The sequence below is a fragment of the Panthera tigris genome, chromosome X (genome assembly GCF_018350195.1).
Source record: "Panthera tigris isolate Pti1 chromosome X, P.tigris_Pti1_mat1.1, whole genome shotgun sequence".
In the NCBI taxonomy this organism is placed as follows: Eukaryota; Metazoa; Chordata; class Mammalia; order Carnivora; family Felidae; genus Panthera; species Panthera tigris.
Window position 1 is genome coordinate 5633983 of NC_056677.1, and position 12619 is coordinate 5646601.

Genomic DNA, 12619 nt, shown 5'->3' on the forward strand with positions numbered 1-12619 from the left:
GTAATGGACATAATTATTTTATGCCATTATGAAAGAAAAAGAATCCTTAATAATTTAGACTCCTACAATGTCTATGTATCTGTCTTGACCTTTCTATGTATCTGTCATGACCCAACATGCTCCAAAAAATGACACAGGGAAAATTATCCCATGTGATCCATAGAAGGAATCCTAAAAGATGCTTGCTCTAACACATTTAACCTCTTCATTTAAAGAAAAGCATTTTTAACTCTGACAGAAGCCCGAAAAGTAGCAAAAAGTAGAATTGTATAGAAAATCAAATGAGAAGTTCAAGAGATCAGTATGTGAAGAAGCCACAAACCAATTCTAGGTGTATTAACATGCCTTCAAAAGTCTCTTCCAGGTAGGAAAATTTATTTTAGGACTAAAACACCAAAAACAATCGTGCTGGTGACACAGATTAGGAAGTAACAACATTCTGAATAGTTGGGCAGGTTTTGTGATATAGTTAGGACCGCTGCTCTTTTTTCTTGAGGCAGGAGTTTGAAACCTTTTTCTGTCAAGGGCCACACAGGAAATAGCCCCGGCTTCATGGACCACTCAGCTCTCCTGCCGTAACACGGGAGCTGCCCCAGACAGTCTATACACAACCCGGTGTGGCCACGCTCCTATAATACTTTCCTTATAAAAACGGGAGGCAGCCCAGTTTTGCTCCGGGGACCATGGTTTGCAAACCTGTGCCTTAGAAGACAAATAAAGCTGAGATTGTCTTACAAATAAACACAGTGGGTCAAACATATCTAACAGTTTAGCTGTTCCACCTGTAGAAGAATCTAGAGTCCTTTTGGGTCTCAACGTTTAGGAAAGTTTAGGTCATGAAAACAGGGAGCCTGTATGCACTCTTAGTAAGTCGCTGATAACCGAGAGGAAGGCAGCATTGTGTCAGGTGTGCCTCAGTGAGTGAGTGAGTAGTGAGGTCTGCCTCAGTGAGTGAGTAGCCTCCAAAATGCCACAACAGGGGTCAGTCCGTCAAGATTCAGTCTACCTCAACATAACAGTCAGCCATACTGCAAAAGAGAAAGGAAACATATACAGAGCTGTACAAGTGACCAACGGAACTGAAATCGAACAGCGAGGCTCGAGTTATTTGACTGTGGGATGAGGCGCGCCCACAGAGGGCTCACATTAACCGGTCCCTATCTTTCCTGCCTCTTGAGTTTCAATTAACCTCTCCTGCCAGACTAGGAATCACCATTTGTACAGGAGTCCCATTTTAACAAACTGCATTTGGTTCAGAAGGCCTCATGATTGCTTCAGAGGGAACGGTTATTACAGAAGCGTGCTGTCACATTAGGAGTTTCCAGGGACAGAGGTTTCAGATGACCTTCAGTTCTATCTTCCTTCTCGGATGTCGGAAGTAACAGTGTCAACCCAGAGTCACGGATAGTAGGGGGTAATGTGTTTATGAAGCAAATAGCGTGCTACATCTTGTTCCCCAAGATCCTACAACAGCATATTTTAACTCCTGTGGATGTATGGTTTATGCAAAGCACAAAATACAAAATATAAGTAGGTGTGTGTGTTAGGGAACATACAAGACACTGCCTCAGCTCATGACCTTTGTTTTATTCCTGATGACTCTGCTCTGTTCTATGCTTCGAGGGGCCTGAACCATTTCAGTTTATTTGCTTCTTGGAGTAGATACACCTTAGAGTGAGCCCCACAGAGTCACAACCTCTCCTGATGTCTGCATGTGTGTGTGTGTGTGTGTGTGTGTGTGTGTGTGTGTGTGTGTGTTTGGGGGCGAAGGGCTGCTGACTCGCTTCTAACCAGTAGAATACAGAAAAGTGGAATGGATGTCACTCCTGAGAATATGCTGTGTTATATGAGACTTGGTTTCAGCAGACTGGAGATCAGGCTTCTCCTGCTGGAGAACAGCCATGTTGTGACCTGCCTGGGGCGGGGGGGCACACATGAGGGACCTGTAGGCTACTTGCAAGTGCTAAGAGTGGACCCCGGCCAACAGCCATTGAGAAAACGGGACCTCAGTCCTCTAACCATAAGGAAATGGATTCTGCCAACAAGTGCAATGAGCCTGTTAGCAGAGTGTTAGCAGAAGCGGTCGAGCCCCCACACAAGAATGGAATGCGGCGAACACCGTGGTTACAGCCTTTGTGGGGCCCGGAGGCAAAGAATGCATTTGAGTCGTGTCCAAACTCCTGACCCACAGAAACTGTGAGATAATAAATGGGTGTTGTTTTAAGCCACTAAGCTTGGGGGTAATTTGTTAGGTACCAGTAGATAACTAATAAGAGATACATTAAATTGAATGCCAGGTCAGCATATGTTTTCCGGAGAAGTCTGGCCTGAATCCCTGAAGAAGCCAAAATGTTTTGGGAAAACGGATGGGTAATATGTCAGCTCCCTTGATGGAGGACAGAAACCATGATTTACGCTACTCTGGAGCATCCCCACCATCCAGAAAAGGGCTGGTGACAAAGACATATGAAGCTTCTTCTTCCATCCGATGTAACACTACATCATTAGCTTCGCTGTGAGTGTCCTTACAGAGCAACTGGCTAAAAAAACTTTGCGTATCTGCCAATTGTATGTATTATTCAGGCATTTTCATGTTTGCGATTACAAAATGCTTCCAAAGACTTCGTTGACAGCAATCCTCGGGTCTGAAGTGCTTCTGGCAACACAGACGTCAGTCCGTAAGAGTTTGCAAACCGCCAATATTCCAAGCAGTCACAAAATGCGGAGTACGACTTTTGGAGCAAAACCAAAGCGAGATTAGGAAGACCTCATATTGATCATGTTCGTAATTGAGAAACTTCCATTCCGCTTTTCCCAAACAATGCCGAACGCTCTCCTGGGAGAACCCAATTACACCACCACCCTTCATAGTTGTCCGAGACTTGCCCAGCCCCAGCTGCACCTGGACACAGGGAAAAGTGTCAGACTTGGTCTTTCTACCTAGAGTTGGGGAGCCATCCGACTTGATGAGCTCCAGCCTCCCAGTGCTTCCACACATGACTCTCATGGACTTGCTATGGGCCTTCTCTTATCTCCACGTTTACTGGGAAGGCCAAGGATATCAGGGGACCGTGGAGATACTTTATCCCCCATAAAATTGATGGAGCTCTTATTAGCCCAACTCCACATTCATATTCTCAGAATAGAATCTGCACGCCATCCAAGGGGACACACAGGCAACGGGACCACACGAACACCTCACGCGGGGGAAGGCTGGAACGCTAGGTCTCTCTGGAGGAGCTCAGAAGAGCTCCCTATCAGCCTCCAGTTCCGTTCAGAGAAGCCCGGTAACATCATGTCACTCTGATGCCGTGGGGCGTGTCTTCTGGTTGGCTCCCCACAGCTCCCTACAGAGCTTCTTGGATTGCCACAGTAGACTCCCCAACCACTGCTCTGCACAGGCCTTGTGGACTTCCCCCATTCTCCTTTCTTCAAGAGGCCACCATGCACTCAGCCCGACTCCCCTTCTTCCTGGCTGTGTCTGAGCACATCCTAGGCTGGGTCAGACCCCTGGTTTGCTCTGAAGGAGACAGCCCAGTAGAGCAGCTGTCCCCTCTGGAGCATGACTGATGAGTTTAGACAGGAAATTTCCAGAACAATAACACCCTTCATGACCTACCTGAGAGCACAGGGCAAGTAAGATACCTCCCATACAGTTAAAAGTAGCTAAGCCTTCCGCCCAGGATAGGGGGTGAACAATGATGTGGAAATGTTGAGCACCACACTACATATAAAATGGGTGTCTTCTCCCACCAGCAGGTAAACTTCAACATCATGCTGACAGTTACTTGCAGAATAGCCCATGAGGGCAGCCTTAGTTTATACCTTTAAGAAGGTTCTAGTCTCCTGGGGCGCCTGGGGGGCTCAGTCAGTTAAGCGTCTGACTTCAGCTCAGGTCATGATCTTACAGTTCATGGGTTAGACCCCCACATTGGGCTCCGTGTTGACAATTCAAAGCCTGGAGCCTGCTTCAGATGTTGTGTCTCCCTCTCTCTCTGCCCCTCCCCTGCTTCCATTCTGTCTCTGTCTCTCTCAAAATAAACATTTGAAAAAAAATTCTTTTAAAAAGGTTCTAGTCTCGAAGCATATGTAGTAAAAGCTATTCTTGTGTGTCTGATTAACCAATAATGGAAGCAGGGGGTCGCTAAGTTTTAAGAAAGCTCAATAATGTTTTTCTTTTTTACGTGAACATACACACACACACACACACACACACACACACAGAAACACACACACACAGACACACGCACACGGAAACACACACAGAAACACACACACACATTGCCGAAGTAAACTGATCTCCCCAACCTGCAGAAGAAGGCGGGTGCCCTTCCATACCAGTGATCCCTGTGGAGATTTACACCGCGTGCTACGGTTCCCCTGATGGACACGGGCGCGGTCTTACCTCGCAGAGGCTGTGGCACTGCTCCTTCTGTAGGTCCCAGGTGTCCTTGCACGGCTCCAGACACTGGGAGAGAGCAACAAGAAGAGTCAATAAACAAATGGACAGGAACAAGGCCCCATGTGCCTCACTTTTCCGTGTCTGCTCATCTGCTTTGTTTAGCAAAGCCAGCTCCCCAGTGGATCGCATCAACGTTGTATGAGCAGGGCCATCCCTACAGAACAGGAACCAACACAACCGGAGAAAAGTTGCCCCGTCTGCAGGTGCCATGTAGGGAAGGTAGTGGTGCCCACCACCAGGCAGAACACTATTTAGATGACAAGTATTTGCATTCAGTAAGAAAGGTTCTCTAGGGGCTCCTGTCTGGCTTGGTCAGTGGGGCGCACAGCTCTTGATCTCGGGGCTGTGAGTCTGAGTCCCACGTTGGATGGAGACATCCCTTAAAAACGAAGTCTTTAAAAAAAGGACAGAAGAAATGTTTTCTACAGGTTGTTGTCACAGATGAATTTTGTTTTTTCATAAAGTCTACCATGGACTTGTTTTCAACCGGCAACATGGGCCTGTTTTCTCTATTTCTTTTAAAAAAAATTTTTTTTAATGTTTATTTATTTTTGAGACAGAGAGAGACAGAGCATGAACAGGGGAGCGGCAGAGAGAGAGGGAGACACAGAATCCGAAATAGGCTCCAGGCTCCGAGCTGTCAGCACAGAGCCTGACGCGGGGCTCAAACTCACGGACTGGGAGATCAGACCTGAGCCGAAGTCGGACACTTAACCGACCGAGACACCCAGGCGCCCCTTTTTTCTCTATTTCTATATATTCTTCCGCAGGTGACTGGGTGAAGTTTCAGTGTGTTAAATATATGTAATAGGTACTTGTTAACTAATGCCTTCAGCTCAATGGGTCCACCAGTATGAACACGTATCCAGTTTAATTACTCTGCCAAAATGCATTTAATACACTGTAACATAAAGACTTATGAAATAAATATAAAGAATATATAAATTCAACCTAAAAATATTAAAAAACTATTCAGAATACAGAATAAAGCCTGAATATATGTATAAAATCTGTTACCATATATATATTTAAACACATCAGAGGTGATGGCTAGGCTCCATTGTTCAATAACAGCCATCATAATAAATATTAATAATAATAATGTACAGCACGTATAATAGTATATATTATATATGAAATGTATACATATTTATATAAGTAACAATAAAGATTACGGGATAAAGTATATATACATGTATAATATAGTTTACTACTATATATAACACTAGTATAACATATAAGTTATAGTACTATATATATTACATGTATACTATATACCTTATATATACTATACCATGGATCTACCTATCTATACTCACACACACACACACACACACACACACACACACACATTTATGTATACTGCAGCGCTATATATACACTACATATACCACATAAAATACAGTACTATAAATAATATATAGTACTATATACACTCTATATAACATATAGTAATACATAAGAGATAACACCCAGTCCTCATGGTTGAAATTAAAATGTTACATTAATACAGTGGAGATTTGATTCTCAACTTTATGTTTTAAAGCAAGTTTTAATTAGTAAAAATTAACAGCCTAGGTGGATTAGTTAGTTGAGTGTCTGACTCTTGATTTCAGCTCAGGTCACAATCTCAGGGGCTAGAGATTAAGCCCCACAGTGGGCTCTGTGCTGGGCATTGCACCTGCTTGGGATTCTCTGTCTCTCCCTGTCCCTCTGCCCTTCCACTGGCTCACACGTTCACACGTGTTCTCTAACTCTCAAAAAAATTAACAGTCATGTAGCTAAATGTCAGTCATCTAAATACCCAGGCACCCATAAAGTCCTTATTATTTTATCTATGATCGTTATTTCATTATTGACAAAGTTTTCAATTAAGGTCAAAATTCTCAGTTAAATTCCAGATATGCATACTCTAGAAATCAGGATACATACTGAAAGTGTTTTTTCACTGTCCTTGGTAGTCACCTCCCCCTCTGTTTTTAAAATAAAGATCTAGTTTGGTAGCACCTGGGTGGTTCAGTCTGATAAGTGTCCGCCTCTTGATTTAGGCACAGGTCATGATCTCAGGGTTCATGAGTTTGAGCCCCACATGGAGCTCGGTGCTGACCACACACAGCCTCCACAGATCCTCTGTCCCCGTCTCTCCCTGCCTCTCACCCACTTGCTCTCTGTCACTCTCTATCAAAAATAAACATACATACATACATACATACATACATACATACATACATAAATAAAGTTAGACCGTAAGACTCTATGGTGACACTTAATTTTCAAGTATCCATTGTCTTTTTCTTTTCATCAAAAAATATATATACATATGAAAACAAAGTGCTGTCCATGTGTCAACTATCAATCTGTCATGATAAAAGTGCTCAAACTGTCATCACTGGCTGATAACATGAACTTCATCTTGTAGTTTATCAGAAATGCAAATTCACAACCTCTGCCCCTAGGCTTAGAGTCAGAATCTCTGGGATGGGGACCCAGAAATCCCTTGTAACAAATTCTCCCGGGAAATTCTGAAGTTTACTAAACTTTAAAAAGAACTGCCTTATTGTGGTACACCTTTCTCAAGAGATACCTGTATCAAATCAGCACATTGTGGGGCACCTGGGTGGCTCAGTTGGTTGAGCGTCCGACTTCGGCCCAGGTCATGATCTCGCAGTTTGAGTTCGAGCCCCGCATTGGGCTCTGTGCTGACAGCTCAGAGCCTGGAACCTACTTCAAATTCTATGTATCCCCCTCTCTACCCCTCCCCTGCTCACGCTCTGTGTCTCTCTGTCACTCAATAATAAATAAACGTTAGGGGCGCCTGGGTGGATCAGTCGGTTAAGCGTCCGACTTCAGCTCAGGTCACGATCTCACGGTCTGTGAGTTCAAGCCCCGCATCGGGCTCTGGGCTGATGGCTTGGAGCCTGGAGCCTGCTTCCGATTCTGTGTCTCCCTCTCTCTCTGCCCCTCCCCCGTTCATGCTCTGTCTCTCTCTGTCTCAAAAATAAATAAACGTTAAAAAAAATTAAAAAATAATAATAATAATAAATAAACGTTAAAAAAAGTTAAAAAAAAAAGATCAGCACATTGTACAACTTAAACTTCTACAACACTGAATCAAATCTCAATAAAGCTAGGGGAGCAAAAAGAACGGCTACAGGATTCGATGGAAAAAAAGAGTTCACAATGTCTCTTGTTTTATTTTTTAAGAAAAACCTGTTTCTTGTAAGAATATTTTATATTTTATATTCTTTAGTGTTGCATAGGAACAATTCATTTTTCAGTTATCTCAATCTTAATTTTTTTTACTTTATTTTTTTAATGTTTATTTATTATTAAGAGACAGAGAGACACAGAGTGTGAGCAGGGGAGGGGTAGAGAGAGAGGGAGACACAGAATCTGAAGTAGGCTCCAGGCTCTGAGCTGTCAGCACAGAGCCCAACGTGGGGCTTGAACTCACAAACTGCAAGATCATGACCTGGGCCGAAGTTGGTCGCTTAAGCAACTGAGCCACCCAGGCCCCTAATTTTTTATTTACTTTAGAGAGACAGACCCTGCAAGCATGGGGGGTGGGGTAGAGAGAGAGGGAGGCAGAAACAGTCCCAAGCAGGCTCCACACACAGAGTCTGACATGAGGCTCCATCCCACGGCCCTGGGATCATGACATGAACCGAAACCAAAAGTCAGACACTCAACGGACTGAGCCCCACAAACGCCCGTATTTTATTTTTTAAAACTTGAGCTCTTTCATGATACTTCTCTAAGGCCTGCACGAATTTGTCCCCAGTTCACTGGTGTTCACCCCTCCCAAGCATATTAGAGCAAATCACAGGTTTTGCCGATATAACAGTTCTAAAAGAACACCGGTTTCTAACAGCAATGAAATTGTTTAAAAACTTGTCTACCCGACATATTTTACGAGTTCCTTAAAGAGTCAGTCTTGTTTCCTGAAGGTAAGTCCACTTCCTTATCCTCAGAGCTCTCTGTATGTTTTTAGGCATTGATTCCTAGCCACAAAGTTTAGTAGTCATTTACTAAGTATATCTAGACCTATTTCCTTCTCAAGACCATTTGGGGATAATAAATGGCACTCTTGAGGATACCTTGAGATGTTGTTCAGTTGAAGACATGCCCCATCATGTTTGAGGACCACTCCATAAGGTCTAGGGATTTTTCAGAGAGACAAGTTCAGCTATACTTACAAATGAAGTCTTTGTCACTTCATTCAGGAAACATAGAACATTCGTTCCACGTAAAACTGCTCGATGCAATGTGGCTAACGATGTCTCAAAATTACGTCATTCTAGCTTTGGATCATTACCAAACATGTAAATTGTGAAAACACGATACTACATACGTGCTTAGCTGCATTGTCACAACTACAGACATCAGTGCATTAAAAAGTTTCAATCCTCGGGGCGCCTGGGTGGCTCAGGTGGTTGAGTGTCCGACTTCGGCTCAGGTCATGATCTCACAGTTCATGGGTTCAAGCCCCGCGTCGGGCTCTGTGCTGACAACTGGGAGCCTGGGGTCTGTTTCAGATTCTGTGTCTCCCTCCCTCTCTCTGCCCCCTCCCCCCACTCATACTCTGTCTCTCTCACTCTCAAAAATAAACAAACATTTAAAAAAAGTTTTTTTAAGTTTCAATCCTTTGAAACCTCCACAATTCCACATAATCCAATTCCTGACAGACTGTGGAACAAATACCTTATACGAAAGAAATATCATTTCCAAACACAGGCCTACTTGTGAAATGCTAATGGAAGCAATACATAACGCACTTGTCTTCTTGTTAATCTGAAATCTATCTGCCAAGTGCAGCATCAGTATGTGCAATTCATTTAAAGTTGTATTTTAATTGCAGGCTTTGCCTTATTTCCAATAACCAGTAGTCATCAGTGTCTAAAGATATATCACGAAATGTTATTCATGCCAACCAACATTTTCTTTTAATAATCCTCTGTGAAAACTATCTGACAAGAAAAGCCTGGATATGGAAATCAGAGTAAATCTTTGCAGGATAGATCTGCCAAAGCTCTATTTCTTTAGAGTGCTCTTAGCCAGGTAGAATGATTGCAATAAAAGCCAGAGAGGGGGGGAACAAAAGCCCAACCATTTCTCGCACACTTCAAACAAGAAAAAGCATCCTGTTTCTCCAGATTAAAAACAAAACAAAACAAAAAAAAGGTTTGTCAAAGAAGGCAGACTGAAATCTCATTTCCATGAGGAAAAGGTTACTACAAGCAGCCGATTGCTTTGGAATTTACTACATATGACAACTGTAAGTGCCCTGATCAAATGACAAAGAAACAACAACAACAACAAGTTACTATTTTAGCAAGTGTTTTAAGCTTTCACACCTTAGGATGATCAACTCTATGAAATTATTCCTTCCCACGTTACTGCTTCACGCAAGGAAAGAAAAACTTCAAAATTCAGAGAAAATTTTTAAACAATCAGCTGACAGAGCTAATCACATAGATCATCATCTGGAATTTAGGCATCAATTATTTTTCACTTCATGTAGAAAGACACAGTTACAATATCACTTCCTTAGGTGATAATTCTGTATTACATTTATATTTTGACATAGAGTAATACAAAACCTGTACATACGATATTCTACTAAAATGTAAGCACTGAGCACTGAAACCTTGTGACATTTACTACAAGATTCTTCATGTATAGTACCAGCTCAATAAACATCTGTTAAGCAAACTTATTGATGAGTTAAAATGTTTTTATAAGCAGTTCCTGGAGCTGGGACACTCAAAGATGCCCAGGGACCAAGCAGATAATGAGAGTGAAGGAGGAATAAGTTACGATTAAAAAGAATCGTAAAGTGGAGATCCCGCCCAATGACTAGGACACAGTGCTATTCACTGCCTTCTATTTCTCGGCCAGAGCTGCCCAGCATGCGAAACTTCAGAGATGCCAGGATACTTACTCTATGTAAACCTTTACGACTTCTAAATGTATTGCACAGTGCTGTGTAGGTAATTTTATTGCTATTTACTTACAGCATAAAATATTAGATACATTATTTTAATTGCTCTAAGTGGTTTTGAAATGGGAGTAATTTTGCCCTTCCAGGGAATGTTTAGTGATATACGTAGATGGTTTTGTTTGTAACAAGTGAGAACAAGTAACAATTCCTTCCAGCAAGCAGAGGCCAGGGATGCTGCTTAAATATCATACAACACACAGGATAGTACCCACCTCACCACCCCCCACAAAGTGATAAAAAAAAAAATTAGCTCCAAATTCAATAGTGCTGAGGTTGAGAAATTTCTTTAAAAAAAAAAAAAAAAAGGCAACCGAAATGCAGTGGATTAGTCGTAATAACAGTTGATCCTGAGAAACAAGTGGCCCAGGATAGAGGAGGAAAGGTTAACTCAGAACTGTCACCTCTAATTATGCCACAATTCTACATATTTTGGTCACATCCATCCTTCTAAGACATGGTTTTGATAATGTGAGTTCTCTGACAAAATTAGACAGTAATTATCCAATTAAGCCCCAAATATACAGTTTTACATACAGAACATCTATCTGGTCAACCAGCAAATCCTGCCTAACCAACTTCTTCAGCCTCCTATGACTTGCTTTGCCATGAAGCTGGTCTCTTTTCTGTTCCCCAAAAGCAAGACCCCTCAACTTCCACTGAGTTACTATATTTCTTCCTTAAAGAGAGTCTGTTCTGTCCTTGTCCACTCTGACCAACAGCTCTTTCAAACCACCTGCTTTTGACCACTGGTACATACACAGCACACATGGATTCCCCGTCTGCAACTCAAGCATTCCCCAAGACCTCTCACATTTTAAGTTTTTCATGTTGGCTATGAGTTGTACTAAAGTCACACTGTCTCCAATTGACTATAAACTCTTCAGGAGGGCTGTGTCTGCTGGCCGTGTACAAGCCTCGTTCGCAAGGCATGTGGGACCAAGCACACAAACACCAGAACAGATTCTCAGGAACATCCCGTGCACCACGGAAATGCAGCCAGCGCAGAACGGGGGCCCAGAAAGCCTGGGTGTGAGCCCCATCTCTGCCATGTGTCTAACCTGCAGCTGTGGGAAAATCACATATTCGGTCTCCACGCGCTAACTCCACCAGGAGAGTACAGTTGTTCCTATTGTCCGAAATTTTACTGAACGTCAAAGAGCGCCAGAACCCTTTACCGATTGATAAAGCACTTCTGAAATTGTTTAGTGGCACCTCATCACAACAGATCTGTGGAGGTACATACAATGCGGTACTATTATTCGTAGATTTTACAGAGAGGAAACTGCAGTTTAGAGAGGTTGAGTAAAGAAAGGAAGTGACTGTGGTGGAAACTTCCGGAACTGGAAGCCGGACCCCTGCTCTGGCACACTCAAAGGAATGTTACTTCCATTACAGAACACTGTGCTGTTCACGCCACCTGCTACAAGTGCTTCACAGGATAATGTATGTGAAAGGGATTTGGAAACTGAAAAGTACTTCACAAATCTGTAAGATTACGGAATCACTATGATCTCGGAAAGGATTCAGCTCCAAAATGCCCTAGGTGTTACAAATTTCAAGGTACTTATGAAATCATAACCAATAAGACTCAGTATTTCATACCACAGACGAAGGGACCCAACTCCCACGAGCCAAAGTAGTAACAGAGAGGGAAATTATTGCTACTGCTTTGGTGAACCTCCATCTGGACAGGTTAGCACAAATTTCCATACCTTACATTTAACAAAACACTTTCGTAAAAAGAAATTATATTAACTTATATACATTACCAGCAAAGGAAGTTATATTACCTAACTAGCAATTACAATAAATTCTGAAGCACAAAAGGTTGGTATAAAATTCAAATTTTCACACATGTCCAATAATCAAGGAACAGAACCCATAATTACATTACATTAAATAAATAGAACCCATGGTTAAAACAAAGCAGTCAGCATTCTGTACAATCCAACCCGGTCAAATTAACATCTGCTAAATCAACAAACAAGGATTAGTGTTTCCTATATGCAATGTATTCATCTAGTCTCCAAGATGAAGGAAAATGTGTCAGCCATTCTCCCCTAAAGCAGTATATAATTTGCATGGAAGAAAAGCATGTAAATAAGTCTAAAGCAATGAAGCATAAAATAACCAAGAGAAGAATGTGCCAGAAGACA

General features: G+C 42.3%; 1 protein-coding gene across 1 annotated transcript in view; it reads right to left on the reverse strand.

Annotated features, from left to right (window-relative positions):
* The window catches only part of ANOS1 (anosmin 1), a 182736-nt gene that overhangs the window by 67744 nt on the left and 102373 nt on the right, over positions 1-12619 (reverse strand). Inside the window, exon 3 of the mRNA XM_042974131.1 lies at positions 4406-4468. Within this exon, the coding sequence (XP_042830065.1) occupies positions 4406-4468 (63 nt within the window). The remainder of the gene's footprint in view (positions 1-4405; positions 4469-12619) is intronic.